This window comes from Pyrgilauda ruficollis, unplaced genomic scaffold (genome assembly GCF_017590135.1).
Source record: "Pyrgilauda ruficollis isolate IOZ18807 unplaced genomic scaffold, ASM1759013v1 scaffold25, whole genome shotgun sequence".
Classification (NCBI taxonomy): Eukaryota; Metazoa; Chordata; class Aves; order Passeriformes; family Passeridae; genus Pyrgilauda; species Pyrgilauda ruficollis.
In genome coordinates, this window is record NW_024523822.1 from 8,672,313 (window position 1) to 8,687,594 (window position 15,282).

A 15,282-nucleotide genomic window follows, 5' to 3' on the forward strand; every position below is an offset into this window, starting at 1 on the left:
ATCTGACCCTAAAAGTCCACAGTAATGAAGACTCCCTTTATTTAAATTGATTCTAGCATTAAAATATTGTATTTCCCACAACTGTATTAAATTTTCTAATTCTAAATAACTTTTTAAGAAATTAAACCCCAAAATTTTATGTTTCTTTATTGGTTTTATTTTAAAATTTTTTTACACTCGTGTGCATATGTTCACAGTGAATAACCGTGTATGTTCCTGGACGATTACCAGTTTCAATCTCACTGTAGTTTCTTTCCCCAGGTGAATGCATATATACCTTGGAAAGCATTTTATTACTCTATCATAAAGCTGAGATAGCAATGCCTAACAAATGAAACAACAAGTAGCAGATACACAGCAATCAAGGTTTGTTCTTGTTTCTAACAGGAAGCAGGCAGCACACATATGGAACACTCTGTCTCTGCATGTCTCTTTCTGTAATAAATAGTAAAATATATATGACAATGTGTCATGCAAATCTGATTCACATTCTCTTAGGAGCATTTGGAGTGACTGTCTTCTTGTGCCAAAGGTGAGTGCAGAATCTGGGAAGGCATCCCTTCCGTAAGCAGACTCTGTAGATTGGTTGCAGCTTGACTCTTTACGGTGTTCCAATGAAAACAAGTATAATTTTTCTGCAGCCTTAAAAGGCAAGCTTGAGAATGATACCAAATGTTGCAGCACATGTGTTGATTTGTTATGTTACATTTCAGCTGTTAGTTATGCTAATGGAACAGTTTCACATATTTAGTTTTGATGTATTTACTTTCATGGCTATGTGTATGTACTGTCTGCAATTGCCTGGTAACACTGATTGTACGATGTTCTGCTGTCACCACCAGGCCAGCACTGGAAATAAGATTAGTAAAAAAGACCTGGGCCTTAAATTTTCAGCCATGCAACCACTACAGAAGGAATGTAAACTGGTGTGAAATTAAACCAAAATGAAAACCATCAGAGACTATAAGGTAAGCTTTGGCCTGAAATAAAACACACAGGAAAATGGTGATACAGAATAGATATGGTCAGCGTATCTGCTGTGAGGAGGTCCCCAGCCACACACAGGCATGGACAAATACAGGAAACAGTCCGACTTAAGGGGACATTCAGTTGCCCACAGCTCAGGCCATAAAAAGAGCTGGAGGGGAAAACAACTAAATAGGGTAACAGTTCTGTTTACCCAGTACGAGACAGGAGAGGGAGGAACCCATGCCCTGGCCTCTGCTTGGAGTTCTGTACAAATAACACTGATTTACATGAGAATTCTGGACAAATATGCAAACTTCTGTTATTTTCCCAGTAAAACCTCCAAGAAGGAAAAGAAGACAAATTCAAGAATGTCCAGATGCTCAGGAGCATGTCATATAAAGAGATTTCTCTCACCTGCCCTCTACAGATATTTGATCCAATGATATGTGAAATAGTTTTGCTCTATTACAGTATATATTGAAATATGTGGATAGGATATACTCCTATACAAGGTTTAGAGAGGAAAATCAGACCAAAGTTTCACAAGTGATTTTAAAAGTTCCCCATAGTTCTTCTAATGATACCACACTGTTGCAGTTTCTTTCCCTGATGGAATCAATCTACTCTGCCTCCAGCACCACTGTGGGCTAAGTGCATGCTTAATTAAAATATCTTTTATAGGAAATATCAGTTCCACTTAACATTAAATGAGGGTCTGAAGATCTATTTAGGGGGATGACAACCATGGTAAATATAATAATGATGCCCTGACAATCATAAAAATTGAACAGTGCTAACAAAGATCATTTTTCATTATTGAGGTCATTACCTGAGGTCTGTACTATGACATCTGCAATTGTAACCCACACAGGAGATGAGGAAAGGTACAGCAGAATTAGTTGGTTTAGAAAAAATACTATCTCTGCTGTTAACACTAAGCAGACAGTTTCCAAATATGACTCAGTGTAGCAAAGGGGAGTTTAGGTAAACTGAGTATAATAGATGAAACTGGGAACAGGCTGCAGAGCCTGGAAATCAAACTATGCATGTTTAACGTTTGAATCAAGAAATTCCATGGAAACAATCCAAAGAGCTTCTTTTACTGCCCACAACACAGATTTACTTTGGTGTGGGTTGTCAACTTTTGGAAAGTTTTCTATCTTATTTTCAGTCTTTACACTGAACAAATGCATTTGTGAAGGGAACTAATAAATGTATTTTTGAAAGAAAAACACATTATTTACAACTTACTTGAGCTTGCTGGCATATTTGAAAAGGCTGAAGGGTTTCTTGGTAAAAAAGCTGATGATAAGCCTGTAGGTCGAACCAAAAGTACACACAGTTCTTCCACAACTAGAGATGAAAAATATTGTAGGTTATTGTTACCCAAATATCACAATTTTATAAAAAATTGACTTTCCAATGCAAGTAATTATTTAGCTCCTTGGGGTCATCATAAATCAAGATCAATTTAAAATGGATTTAATCTTCTGTTGCATACTGGCAGAAGAACAACATATTTCATAGCATTGTCACAGTGATACGCTATCTTTTATTGTATCCTTTATGCATAATTGGCCATTAAAATCGTTAACATTGTAGTTAACATTTGAAGAGTAACCACATTTCAGTGGCATAAAGCCAGTGCTAAAGAAGATATGCTGATAATGGACATGCAGAGTTTGTGCCATGGCAAAATAGCGTTTTGCAGCAAAAACCAAAATAATTAAATACAGTGTACTTGACATATTGTACTGGGATTATCACTACATTTTTATTACATGCATTTCTGAGACCCAGAGTCTTGGCCTCATTTCACAAATTCAAACAAACAACAAAAGATCTTTCAGAAGTCTAGATCTTTCCCCAAGTCCTCTGTTTCAATCATGTGTTTATGGGGTTCAGACCTTAAAAATACCCTGAAACCCCCATCACTGACCAATAAAGAATGCATTCCAAAAAGGTAGGGGTAGGGAACTTTGTTCCAGAAACTGTAGCCTTCCAGACCTGGAACATGAGTGAAACAGGCTTCACAGCTGAAGAGAAATTTTTAAGCAAATAATTTTGAAAGGAGCCTGGCGCCTGGAAAGGATAGAGACACTTGGGTGGTTGCCTATCTCCAATAGAAAAATAAGTTTCTTTCATTTAGATTTCTTTCTATACATATTTAATAGTTTTAGCTAAAGGTATTTAGCTTTGGAAACATTAGACCTTGCCTTCTGGAAGCCAGAGGCATTTCTAGCTACTGCTGCTGGATTCTGGGTTGTGCTAGTGGTGAAACAGATGTCCATCTTGATTGCATTCAAAGCTCCCCTAAAGACTCAATTTTTCTGCAAAGCCACTAAACACTAACTCAATATTCATAAACTGTTCCAATTCAATCCTCAATTTACATCAAGCAATGAATGATACATCTGCTGACTACATAGAAGAAATAGTGTTGTGTGTCTCAGAAATACAAGGAGATTCATAGAAGCATAAGAAAGTTTTAAAAATATTGAAGATTTTGGACATCACTAAGCCAAAAAGTAAGAAGAAATCAGATTATTGTTAGTAATAGCACAGCAGATTTCCCATCTTTTTAAAAAATGGGTTTTGTGAGTTAAGACCTCATTTTTTTCTGCCAAGTTAAAGGTTAACTTTTAGAAATTAGTAGCCTTTTTTTTTATTCCTGATGGTACAATAAGAATTCCAATGGGTTTGAGACGGTAAGAATCTGACAGCTTGGTTAAGACCTGTCATTAGTTTGCATATATACATGAACAGTTTATTGTTGTTGAGGGATTGAAGTCTCACAAGTAATAATTCATGCAGTCATCAATCTTTCTTTCTCCATTTCTTTTATTTTTCAGTCTGGCTGCCCTCTATAACTTGACATTCAGTCAATTGTGGACTAAATTATCAAGAGTAGGAAAATATTCATACCTTATTCCCTGACTTCTCACAGAATTGTGTGAAGTAGTAGCCTGCTCTGTTCTCCAAATAAAGAGACTGCAGCATGCTTTCAATTCCTGATCCCCTGAAGACAACACTGCTAGCAGCACTCTTCCCCTGGACAAATAAAACATAGTTATACAGCAAGGAATAACAGGCTTTCATTATTTTCAAATGTCACTACATTGCAAAGGAGGGCCATGAAGTGTGTTCAATTAGTATCTTCATCCCAAGGAAGTAGACTTCATTTTCTACTACATATGCAATTGATCATGGCCCTCCATGCCATTTTCCCACTAAATATTCACATCCAATGGAATAAATCTGATGACTGAAGACATGCAGAGAAGCTAAGTGATCACAGCATCCCTAAGGTGGTTCCTCAATACTTAAAACAGAAAAACAAACCTGGCCTTAATTCTGTCATTAAGTCTTTATCTCTGGGGAATCCCAGTGATGCTCTACAACATCAGTTAGCTGTCAAGGGTTGTCTCAGCTCAGGCTACCATGTCTTGGATTAAGAGAAGTTAAGAGGTGGTTATTTGGTCAAGACTCAAAACATTTAACTATTATGGAACAAAAGATACATCTTCTGGGGTTACACCACTGACTTGAGCAACAAAATCATGAGCAATTTATCGAGTCAGAAATCCATGCTCATTACCACAGCTAGCTCCTAGAGCATTTGAGGAAGAATACATCCATATTGTCAATGCCCACAGGGAAGCCAGAAGAGGCTTCTGTAAGTAAATTAGTTTCTGATGATCACAAGAGAGAAATTATGGCTGATTTGCTGTCTCTGATAGGAGAAGTGGAAGCAGATGAGTGTGGTGGCTGGCAATCAGCTTCTCTCCAAATAGTAATTAGGATGGAGGCAACCAGACTTTTGAAGCAGAGTAGGAAGACCTCCCTCCCCAGTATGAAGTTAAACTATTAATCCCTGCATTCCCCTGTGCGTTTTTGTGACAGCAAATTGTGAGGTCTTGACTGTAGGTTCCAGTCTAACCAGTGTAGATGTATTATATTTTCTTCTGTCAATAAGAGGGAAAATGCATATGATGTATAAAAACTAATAGTTCATGGTGTGAACTTCTGCTGAATATACATTCCTAACTGCAAATGTCTCCTAATTGCAAAGACTAACCTTTTTTTTCTGTCAAAAACAACAAAGTAAAATGACTGTAGTGAAGTAATAAATAAATTTTGAAGTGCAAAACAAACAAGCACGTACTCAAGTGCTCAACAAACTCCATGCACATATGGGTGGGCCCAGATTTCTTAATGTTTTTTCTTTTGGTTGTATGGCTGTGAGTATCAATACCTCCATGAAAGAGCAGGCTGTTTTGAGACCATTCCACAAACAAGAAAGGCTTTGGATATATTTTAGATTGCCAGATGTTGACATCTCATATGTTTGATTTGTCAGCATTTTAACAGTTATTGAGAAAAGGCTCATCTGTGCAGCCTGTCTCTCCTGAGGTTTGTTTGACTTAAGACCTGTTTAGCAGGCAATAATTCAACAAAGAAAAGAATTAAGTACACAAGCAATAAAGAGGGATTGTACAGATGAACCATCTTCCTCTATGAATGTTATAATTTTAATGACTTTCTAAGGCAGATTCAATTTTCACTGTAAGTCTGATATACTTTCCTAGGCAATGATTCCACTGAAGCATTTATCCAGAGAGTTTTCCATCACAGCCTACTGAACACATGGTTACTATGGAGAAGATCAACACTTTCTAGTGAAAATAAACCTCCGTGTGTGCCATGATTTCCTATCCAATAGGTGACAGATACAACAGAGGAAATGCTGACACTCTAAAGATACCTCTGCATAAAGCATTGACACTCATAAAATTAAACCAAGTTCTCTCCATTTTTGACTACTTCATACTGCAGAATAAAGAGTTTTAACCCATGATTCAAGACAAGTAATATTTTCAAACCATACTTACATGGAGAAGCTCAGCATAGGTGTACTTTCTATGACCCTGGTATTCTGAGTCTTTGGTCCCATCCAGAGCTAAGCTATGAATCATGTCTGTGCTCACTGACATTGGCCTGGATCACAAACAAAAAAAATTCAATACATATTTAAGAAAAATCTAGGGCTGCTTACAGAATAAATAAATAAGAAGGGGCAGAAAACTGGTGTAATGATATAGTGAATAGTAGAGAAAAAAGTACACAGAGTTTAAATTTGCAATAAAAAAAACTGTAGAAGAATATATTTTTCATACTGTCCTTTGGAAATCATTGGCATAGCATGACTCTGAGGGTTAGCATTTGAGACAGGTTAGAAGAATATGAATGTATAGAATATTGACTATTATATAAGAGAAAACATTTGTATTTGGGAAAATAAACTCTTTTGTGTTGTGGCATAAACAAGCGAGAAACTAATCAGCCAGGGAGGAATTCTCCATGCAAACAATCTGTACCATAACTGTGCTTCACTAAGCAGATAATTGTATTAAAGTATTAATGAAAACAGTAGACTCTAAAATACTTTCAGAAATATTTGAGGTATATTGCTGTGCAGAAAGATACACAAGGGACTGTAGTACTTACCACATTCTACTGCTAGAAATATCATCCCTTTGGAGAATCTGACTTCCTGTGAGAGTAGGTAGTAATCCTGATGATTTCTTCAAAGAGAAATTTGGTTTAGCTAGCTTTAATGAAGTTGTTGGTGAGTTTGTTCTACTTTTGTAAAAAAACATTACAAAAAAAATAAGGAAATTCTAATTATTTTTCCAGCTTTGTGTTTTCTTAACATGTTCTCATTGACTGGTCAAAAACAGTAAAGGATTTTCAGGAGTATTCTTCCTTGTCAATCATAATATGTAAAATGGCAAGTTGCAAAAATTTCTGAATATCTTTCAATATTTTTCAGCATACCTTAATAACCACTACAGCTTAGAAAATGCATTTTTAGCAGGTGGAAATATGCTACAAGCACACTGTACAGAACTACAGAGGATGTCAGGTGAAGAGCATGTGAACATGTTTTGTGAAACTTTAGGAAGATTATCTTAAGTCAGCTCACTGTAAGAGAGATACAATCACTCAGACTGGGAGAGAAAGGGGTCATTCTGCCACACTATCACTTATTATTTTGAACAAAATCACACTCTGACCTTTTGGAGATGCCAATTGCATTCAGAGTGCCCTCAGAAATTCACCCAGAGCTGCTGCTTTTTCTAAGCTCTTGCAAGCACAGTGTAGTTAGAAGATTCAAAAGTCCAAATTTCTCGCAGGAAAAAAAAATAACAGCAAGAAAAGGGTCATTTGGTGACTCTGTGATGTTCATGGTACCAGGTCCTAATTTGGGTCAAGTTCAACAGGGACTGGAAAACCTGCAGGTTCCTGTCTGCCTGACCTGCAGCTAATCCTGGCTCGTTAGCACACCTTGTGAACTGGTCACTAAGACACAGGTGCTTCTTCCTCCCATTTCTGCCATGATCAACAGGAACATGGCTTCTGAATCTAGTTTCTTCTAAACAGGAAATCTCTTCCACTGTTTTCCTCCATTATCTCCACTAATTAAATTTCAAAGGAAATACTTGTAGCCCCAAACTATCCAACCTAAAGTAACAGAGGTATGTGCTGACAAATCTGTGGCATAGCCTGTACAGTTCTTGATACTGGAAGCACAGTTTCAATCCACATTCTCCAAGTACCACATATCCAGGGGCTTAACACTGTATTGCTGAAAACCTGTAGTTTTTATTGCAGTTACCTCTCACACTCAGGCTTTCAAGGAAGAAAAGTGACAAAACTGAACTGGCCATCTGAAAGCTACAAACTATGGAAAGGTCTGTTGAATGGCTCATGGCCCTCTGGAGAAATAAAAAAAACATGTGTAGCTGACTGAAGGGCTGTAGTGATAGAAAATGAGCAGAATTCTGCCTTTTTTATAGACATGAGGAATAGATCCAGGTTAACTGCAGTGAAGTTGTAAGAATTACTCTGGATTAAGACAAGGCTGAGTGGTGAAGCTGCATTGCTAGAGACTTAATTTTGCAGTTCTGAGAACTTCCAGCTAAAATATCTATCCAAAGAACTTAGGAAATAGCCAGGGTGTAACTGAGAAGATATTTTGACTCCATTTATAGCAACTTTTTGCATTAAATATAATGAAAGTTTATTGCATTTTTTTATATGTAACCATCTTCAACATACCAGCTTGCTAAATGTTTCCTAAAAACCTTGTTCCGTTGAATTCAAGGAGTTTTGTCATTATTTTTGACAGGAAAAAGCTTTGTTTTCCAATGTTGTGATCATACTTACCTGAAGAAGGGAAGGTGAGATGTCAGACTTTTGGGTCAATGGCAACAATGATACTATTTGTGGGAAAGGATCAATGTCCACTCTTGGTCTCTCTTGACATGTGTGCCAGAACTTCAGTTTTGCACTGGCAGCATCTATTGCTGTTGAATGAGTGACACAAAATCTGGGACCCCTAGGGAGAAGAAAGCTAATAAATAGAACTTTCCAAAGTAATGAAACACTGGGCTATTTGGCTTCATTTTTTTTCCCTACTGATGTTTACTGTACCAAGATATGGTGCTATATGCACCTAGGATTAAAAACCAGTTAGTGTCAAAGGTATGATTAGATACTGCATGCTTCCAAATCTAAAACCAAACTACACATAAATAAACTCAGGTTGCAAATTCTGCACCATTACAAACAGTTGCCCTTGAATCAGTCTGCAGGAAGGTATGCCCATCCATCCTACAGCAAAGCATGGGAAAGGATTGTAGGCCAGGACAGAGACCAAAAGTCATGTGAGGATCCACAATTCCAGGTTTATGACTGAAATTTGTTGAACCCCCTTGGGGAGGAGAGAACATATTCAAAAATTTAGCACATATTTTGGAAATAGGTTAGATTTTATATCCTCACTTAAGCTGTTAATATGTAAAAGGCATTTTGTGTGACGCATTGAACGGTAAAGTCTGAGGGTTAAATCCCATGAAGGCATACACACAGCATTCTCAGGACTTGGGAAAGGTAGTATGGGGAACAGGTTAGGACAGAATTAACCTCCTGTGCCTGGAGGGGTTTCCCTGTCCTGCAGACTAAACTTTAATTAAACATTACCCAAGGCAGAGATCCACAAAGCAGCTTAGATTCTCCAGTAGAAACATGAGAAGGGCTTATTAAGGCAGATCTACCAGGCTTCTCAGCAGATTGCAATGTAGTTTAGGCTCAGCCAAAATTTAATGTGCTAGTAGTTACAGTGACATTGCTTCTAATAATTGCAGTGGTATAAGTGACATTAAATAATAGGCCTATCAAAGAAAATGGACATTTATTAAACAATAGAATTTTATTTCACGTCCATTTTTTCATACCAGTAAAGAAGTAATGGTTTCACTACTTCAGGCTGAATCTGTCTTAAATGCATTATATTCCACTGATCTCCATGCAGTAGCTCAAGTCTGAGCAACACTTCTGAACTGAGGAAATAGTCTCCACTGCTCAGCAGGTACAGTTTTTTCATCTTACTGAGTTGCCTGCAGTCAACAAAAATAGTCACATAAGCATGTATCAAATGCTGTACAGAACTAACTACAATTTATCCTACTGCTTAAACTGCTGCCATGCAACATGTTTTTAATTGCAAGTGGCAGAAGCCAAAATATTTTTTCCACAAATTAGAGACAGGTTATGTCTAAGACAAAATGTATAGTGCTGTAGAACAGACTATCTGAATCCAGCAGAATCTTTCATTAAAGGAGTTGTCATACTGATGTCCTACTTGTGAATTTATTTTCTTTAGTTTTTTTCTGTTGCCATCTGTATTCCAAATCTCTTTCTAACACAGCCTTAATAATATGATTCTGACTTCATGTAAGCCTTGCAAACATGACTCTGCAAAAAAAGAGTTTTATCAGCTCCAGCAGAATCATTCCAAACCTTGTCAGGACACACATTTAATTGTTTCTGTTTACTCAGACATTACAATTTACTCTGAAATCTCAAAACCTGCATTTATCTATCCAAGTTACAAGTATTAAAGCAATGGGAGCAACTGTTAAATAATGGGAAGTACCTTTGTTGCCTTGTAGTGTTCTTCAGAGCCTTTAGTCTTTCAATATCCATCCAGAGCCACCAGTACCTCTCCCCAAGTGTTCCTTTAATGAACTTCTTGAATCTTTCAAACTCATGTCTGTTGCCAGTGTCATACGTCCCGTGACTAATACACCAGGCAGCCCTGCTGTCTGGCCCAACACTTTCAGAACTTGGACTTAAGCTTCCTTGTTTTCTTACATCTTCCTTGGAGTCCAAGGCTGTAAGTGGAGAAGAACTTCGGTTAAAGAGTGACTGCAGTACCATGAGCAAATTCATTATTTGTTAGCTTGTGTGTAAACACTTTAGGTTGTTTTGTGGAACTTCACATTACTTTCAATGTCAGCAGTTGACTGGAGGGTCAGCTCTGAAAAGGGTTCCTTCATTGCAATTTGAGAGGATGTTTGTGTGAATTCTTCCTCTGTCTGAAAAGTTGTGCTTCCTCGTTCATCTTCCTCTTCTGTGGCACGGTGCCATTTTGGGTCTAGATAAACTCTTGACCGCGTGTGGGAAGGAGCTTCAGCAACGGCCACCGAGCAGCCCTCCTCAGCCTCCCTGGACCTCTCACTGGTAACATCAGCTTTTGCAGATGCCGTCCCTGAAGGGGAAAGGAAATTCTGTTTGTGGCATTCCTTAGACAGGTAACCTGCTTCTTTGTCTAATTAGTCAGACATTCCTTTCAACTTCCTCTGAAAATAAGCCACATCTAACCAGTGCTGGCCACTGTTGCAGACAGACACTTGGATTAGGAACATGGCAGAGAGATTCCCTGCTCTTCAATTACATGATTTCCTAACTACACATGGCAAAACGTGCTGATATTAACATAAAAATCAGTGTCATTTAGAACATATTTTCTTAATTCTAAACTATTTCACTTGTTTTCACTTGACAAAGAAAAATCACAGCCTCTTGACACAGGTCTGTGAAATGAAACATGGAGAATAATTTCTCAGGACCTAAGGCAGTTAGAGAGAGAGATACATCTTTCAGAATGGAGAGAGAGCAAGCTCCTAACATATGAGCTGAGGATTCTCTTCCTCTTGCTACTGTGCAAAAAGCAGAAGCAAGGCTGTGCAATGAGATATATGTCCATCTGTATTTTCTCTCCCAGAACCTCTGGAACTTGCCGAACAATTTCAAATAAATTTGAAGATAGACAGGATGCCAAATGATTACATCTTACAAGATTCATAAAAATTGGCAGCCAAAAGACCTTTAAGTGCCCAACATAAATACTCTAAGAAGATGGCTGAAACACATCATATGCTATCAAATACCCAAGAATCCAGACAAGAAAGTCTTTCAAAACATATTAATGCACCTCCCCCAAAAAAGCCCAGAACAACTCAGCTGAAACTTACAGATTTCTATGAGACAAAAATTTGTAAGAAAAGAAACTACTACTAACACAAAATTACTTGGCTACTAGCTCAAATTTTCATTTAATGTTGTAGCTATGGAAAGAAACAAATGCCTGTCTGAAGCCTCAGATGTCATGTGATTCTCAGAAGGTAACAAGTGGAGTTAGCAACAATTCCTTAGAAGGCCTTTTCTTTCTAGCTAGCCTGAGCTGTGTTAAGGGTTATGAAACCCTTGTTAACCCTTGCCACTTAACCACAGGATTAAGTAACCCTTATTACTTACCCAGACGGGGACCTTTTCCAGGTAATGATTCATCTCTTTTATGCTGCCCAGGCAAATGCTGAGTATCTTGAATGTTACTAGAAGCTACAGGACGCGTATACGAATCTGTAGTTTTCACAGAATCACCTTGTTTTGCCAAGGTAAACCAATCCTTTACCTGAGAAACTGTAGCCTAGGAAAATAAGTTTCATAGAACAATTAAAATTTCTCTGTTTATTGCAGTATTTCTGAGAGCTACAGCTTACTGTCCATAGGAATTCTGTGCAGTCTGTTTGTGTAGCTTTCTGTAAGGATAGCTCCTAATGCAGAGAGCTGTGCGACAGTAGCTGAGCATACTTGTATGAGCTGAGTTTCTGTTTAAATTGTATTACAACTCATCAACCTTCTTCCATAGTACAAAAAACTTTGAATATAAAAGCTATTTAGAGAATCAGAGAATCAGAAGATGGTTTAGGTTGAAAGAGACCTTGAAGATCATCTATTTCCAACCCCCCAGCACTAGGCTATGTTGTTCAAGAGTCAGTTGTCCCATTAAGTTGTGACCTCAGTTACAATAATTCTACCCAATTAATTCAATCTATATTGATGTTACACCCACTAAATATGTTTATTTTACCTCGCCAAGTGATACATAGAACTTCTCCATAGTCAATGAAGTCAATGATGAAGTCAATGAAGAGTCATCCTCCTCAGGACGGGGAGAACGTGGGCTTTGCTTCCTTATCCTTATCCAGGGAGAGTAGTCACTATCTATAATGAAATTAATGCCTGTCTTGCTCCATTCTACCTGTGATATCAATTTAGCTAGTCTGAAATTAAATGTTGAGACAAGAAAATAATTAATTTTAGCTTTTAATCAGAGAAACAGTTGATTTCCCCACAGAAGTGCCAATTTTAGAAAACTGTCTATCTAAAAAACATGGCTACAGAGAACTTAATGATCTGCTTTTTTTCATAGAATAATGGAATTATAGAATATCCTGATTTGGAAAGGATCCACAAGGATCACTGAGTCCAGCTAGGTATTATTTCAGCCTTCAAATGCTGTCACATCTGTAAATGCCACTACTGCCACTGCACAGCTCACCTGCACATAGATAGTGCCCTGCTTGCATTACCAAGCTTTACCAGTATACTTCTTTCAGGATTTTGCATGTATCTGCAGTTCCAAGCCCTGCCAAGATTCCCTTGAACATTTTGTTCACTAAAATTGAACTATTCTCCCAGATTGCAGAAGCCCTGTATCACTACCAAAGACTACACCTCTGGTTCCTCACAGAAGCAGTCTTCCAGCAGGAATGCCACAGCACTGATTACACTGATGGAAATTGCAGCTGATTACAAGACAACTGGCACTAGTATTCAGCTGGCTGACCTGTGGGGATTCCACAATACTGAACAGTTCTCCAGTGCTACTTTGTGTTAGTGTGAACACATTGCAGTGTTCAGGAAAGGCAACCTTAGAGCCACATGACAACAGTGAGGATGCTCTGGCCCCAAGAACTGGGCAGAACTTAGTTAAGTTAGAAAGAAGTACAAAGTCAACCAAGTCACATGTGAAGGGAAGATGAAGCCTACACTTCAGCCTACAACGAAGTGAATGCTCAGTTTTATTTGTGTCCACTAGTAGAGATCAATTAGGATTTATTTCTAGGGTTAGGGTGTCTTCATCTTTAAACACAAGTTTCCCTTTTAGCATCTGAACTTATCTTGATTCTGATTCAGGAAAGCAGTTTGAACTACTGACGTCAGTTGAAATTAGGTACATGCTTAAAGATGGTTTTATGCAATTCTCTTGGTAACTCTGCTTGATCAAATAGTTTGCTACAGCAGAAGATCAAAGTTATTGTTTCATGTGGCCCAGATATGGGTAAAGCAGGCTGTTAACAAAGGTATAATTCAGCACTCTCACAGTTTGCTTGTTCTTTGCACACTTTTCCCCCTTGAACTTAAGTGCAGTTTCCAGGTTATCAAAAATAAAAACGTTTTACATTTTTTAACTGTAGAAGTCTGTACCCCAGTAACCACTCTGCCATTACAATCAGCAAATACAAGTTTTGTGAACCATGCTTCCAGGCTGCCTCTCCTTTTGGACCCCTAAAACATGCTACAATCATCTGCATCTAGACACAGCCTTAAGGAATATAGAGGTAGGTCCTCCCAAAAATGCACACTAGATCTCCTGAACATCTGCTGAATGGACATCTGGAAAAACACTGCAAGTTTGTAATAAATCAGCCAGCTATGCCACGGCATCCCACAGAGGACTTTGATAAACTCCGACAGAGGCCCCAAAGACACTAAACTAATAATTGAAATAAAAAACACTTCCTGTTTTTTTTCCAAATTAATTTCATAGACTTGTAACTTCTACATATATGGCTTACATATTGATTAGCAAAAGAAGCATTGCTACCACGACCTCTCTGAGGAACAGATATTTGGAAATCAGTAAATCCCATTCTTACTCTCTTTGTAATGGTGTAGTATAGAATGTAATTCACGGTCAAGGAAAATTACAGCACGATGAGCGAAAAAAGTCACTAACTTTATCCAGGTCACTAAAATATTACAATAAAGAAAAGCGGACATGGTCAAGGAAAATTACAGCACGATGAGTGAAAAAAGTCACTAACTTTACTTTATCCAGGTCACTAAAATATTACAATAAAGAAAAGCGGACAAGAGGAGGGCAAAACCACTTTAGAAATACCACCAAGATGAATTAAACAAAAGACGAAAACATACAGATTTGTAACTGAAAGACAGCATAAAAGATTGCAATACCTGTATTCAAAGTAACAGTCACTTTCTAGAAACGCTGGAAGCCTTTCTTTCTTAATCCACTCAATTGCTTGTTCTTGATCAAGTTGCTGTTAAAAAAGAAATGATAAGTTTTTGCAGCATTCTTGACTTTCTTGACTTATCTGCCACGTAACTGATTCTCTATATCCCCCTTCTACAGAAGCATTGTCTCAGGAAAACAAATAGAGTGAACATAATCTTTATGCTGGAACAATTACTTTCCTACTAAAAGCTAAAAAGATCTAAACCTGATTTCACCTATTAAGAATTCAACTTTTGTAACAAATAATGAGTGTCCTTTCTTCAGCAATAATGCATGTATGAATCATTCTTTTACTGTACAATTTCAAGCGCAAATTAGATGCACAAAAATTCTCTGCAATAGGAAACTGCTGTTTTCTGACTTAAACACATTTTATAATAATAGCTATTAGTTTTCCTCAAGTATTTGAAGAGTAAGGAACCTTAAATTAAGTTACATTTTCAGAATCAGAAAATTGTGGATATTAAAACCAAAATCAAACAAACAGAAATCCAGTTAGTTCTCACCTCTCATGCTTTTATGTTGGATCACTGCATAACTGCATTTTACACAGTAAAATGTAATTCTCAGGCATGGTATGACCTGGGGCCACAAGAAATTTCTGCTCAGACAGTCTAAGCCTCAGTGCCTCATTGAAGTAGAAAGAGAAGGGCCTCCAAGGAGTAGTTTAGGGGGTGAAAGGGAAATGTTGAGCAGCAAGTTACACAGAGACAGCTAGTTCCAATGAAGTAAGAGTAACATCTCTGACTATGGCCACAATGATCCATAGTTGCTTGCCTTAGAAATTACATACAGCCCTT

The 15,282-nt window shown here is 37.7% G+C and overlaps 1 protein-coding gene across 1 annotated transcript in view; it reads right to left on the bottom strand.

Annotated features, from left to right (window-relative positions):
- Nucleotides 1–15,282, bottom strand: part of RGS22 (regulator of G protein signaling 22) — a 58,282-nt gene that overhangs the window by 27,848 nt on the left and 15,152 nt on the right. Inside the window, 11 exon segments of the mRNA XM_041470562.1 lie at nucleotides 2,221–2,322; nucleotides 3,895–4,020; nucleotides 5,862–5,967; nucleotides 6,478–6,554; nucleotides 8,200–8,371; nucleotides 9,270–9,431; nucleotides 9,971–10,208; nucleotides 10,322–10,585; nucleotides 11,635–11,806; nucleotides 12,251–12,443; nucleotides 14,422–14,507. Of these exon segments, the coding sequence (XP_041326496.1) occupies nucleotides 2,221–2,322; nucleotides 3,895–4,020; nucleotides 5,862–5,967; nucleotides 6,478–6,554; nucleotides 8,200–8,371; nucleotides 9,270–9,431; nucleotides 9,971–10,208; nucleotides 10,322–10,585; nucleotides 11,635–11,806; nucleotides 12,251–12,443; nucleotides 14,422–14,507 (1,698 nt within the window).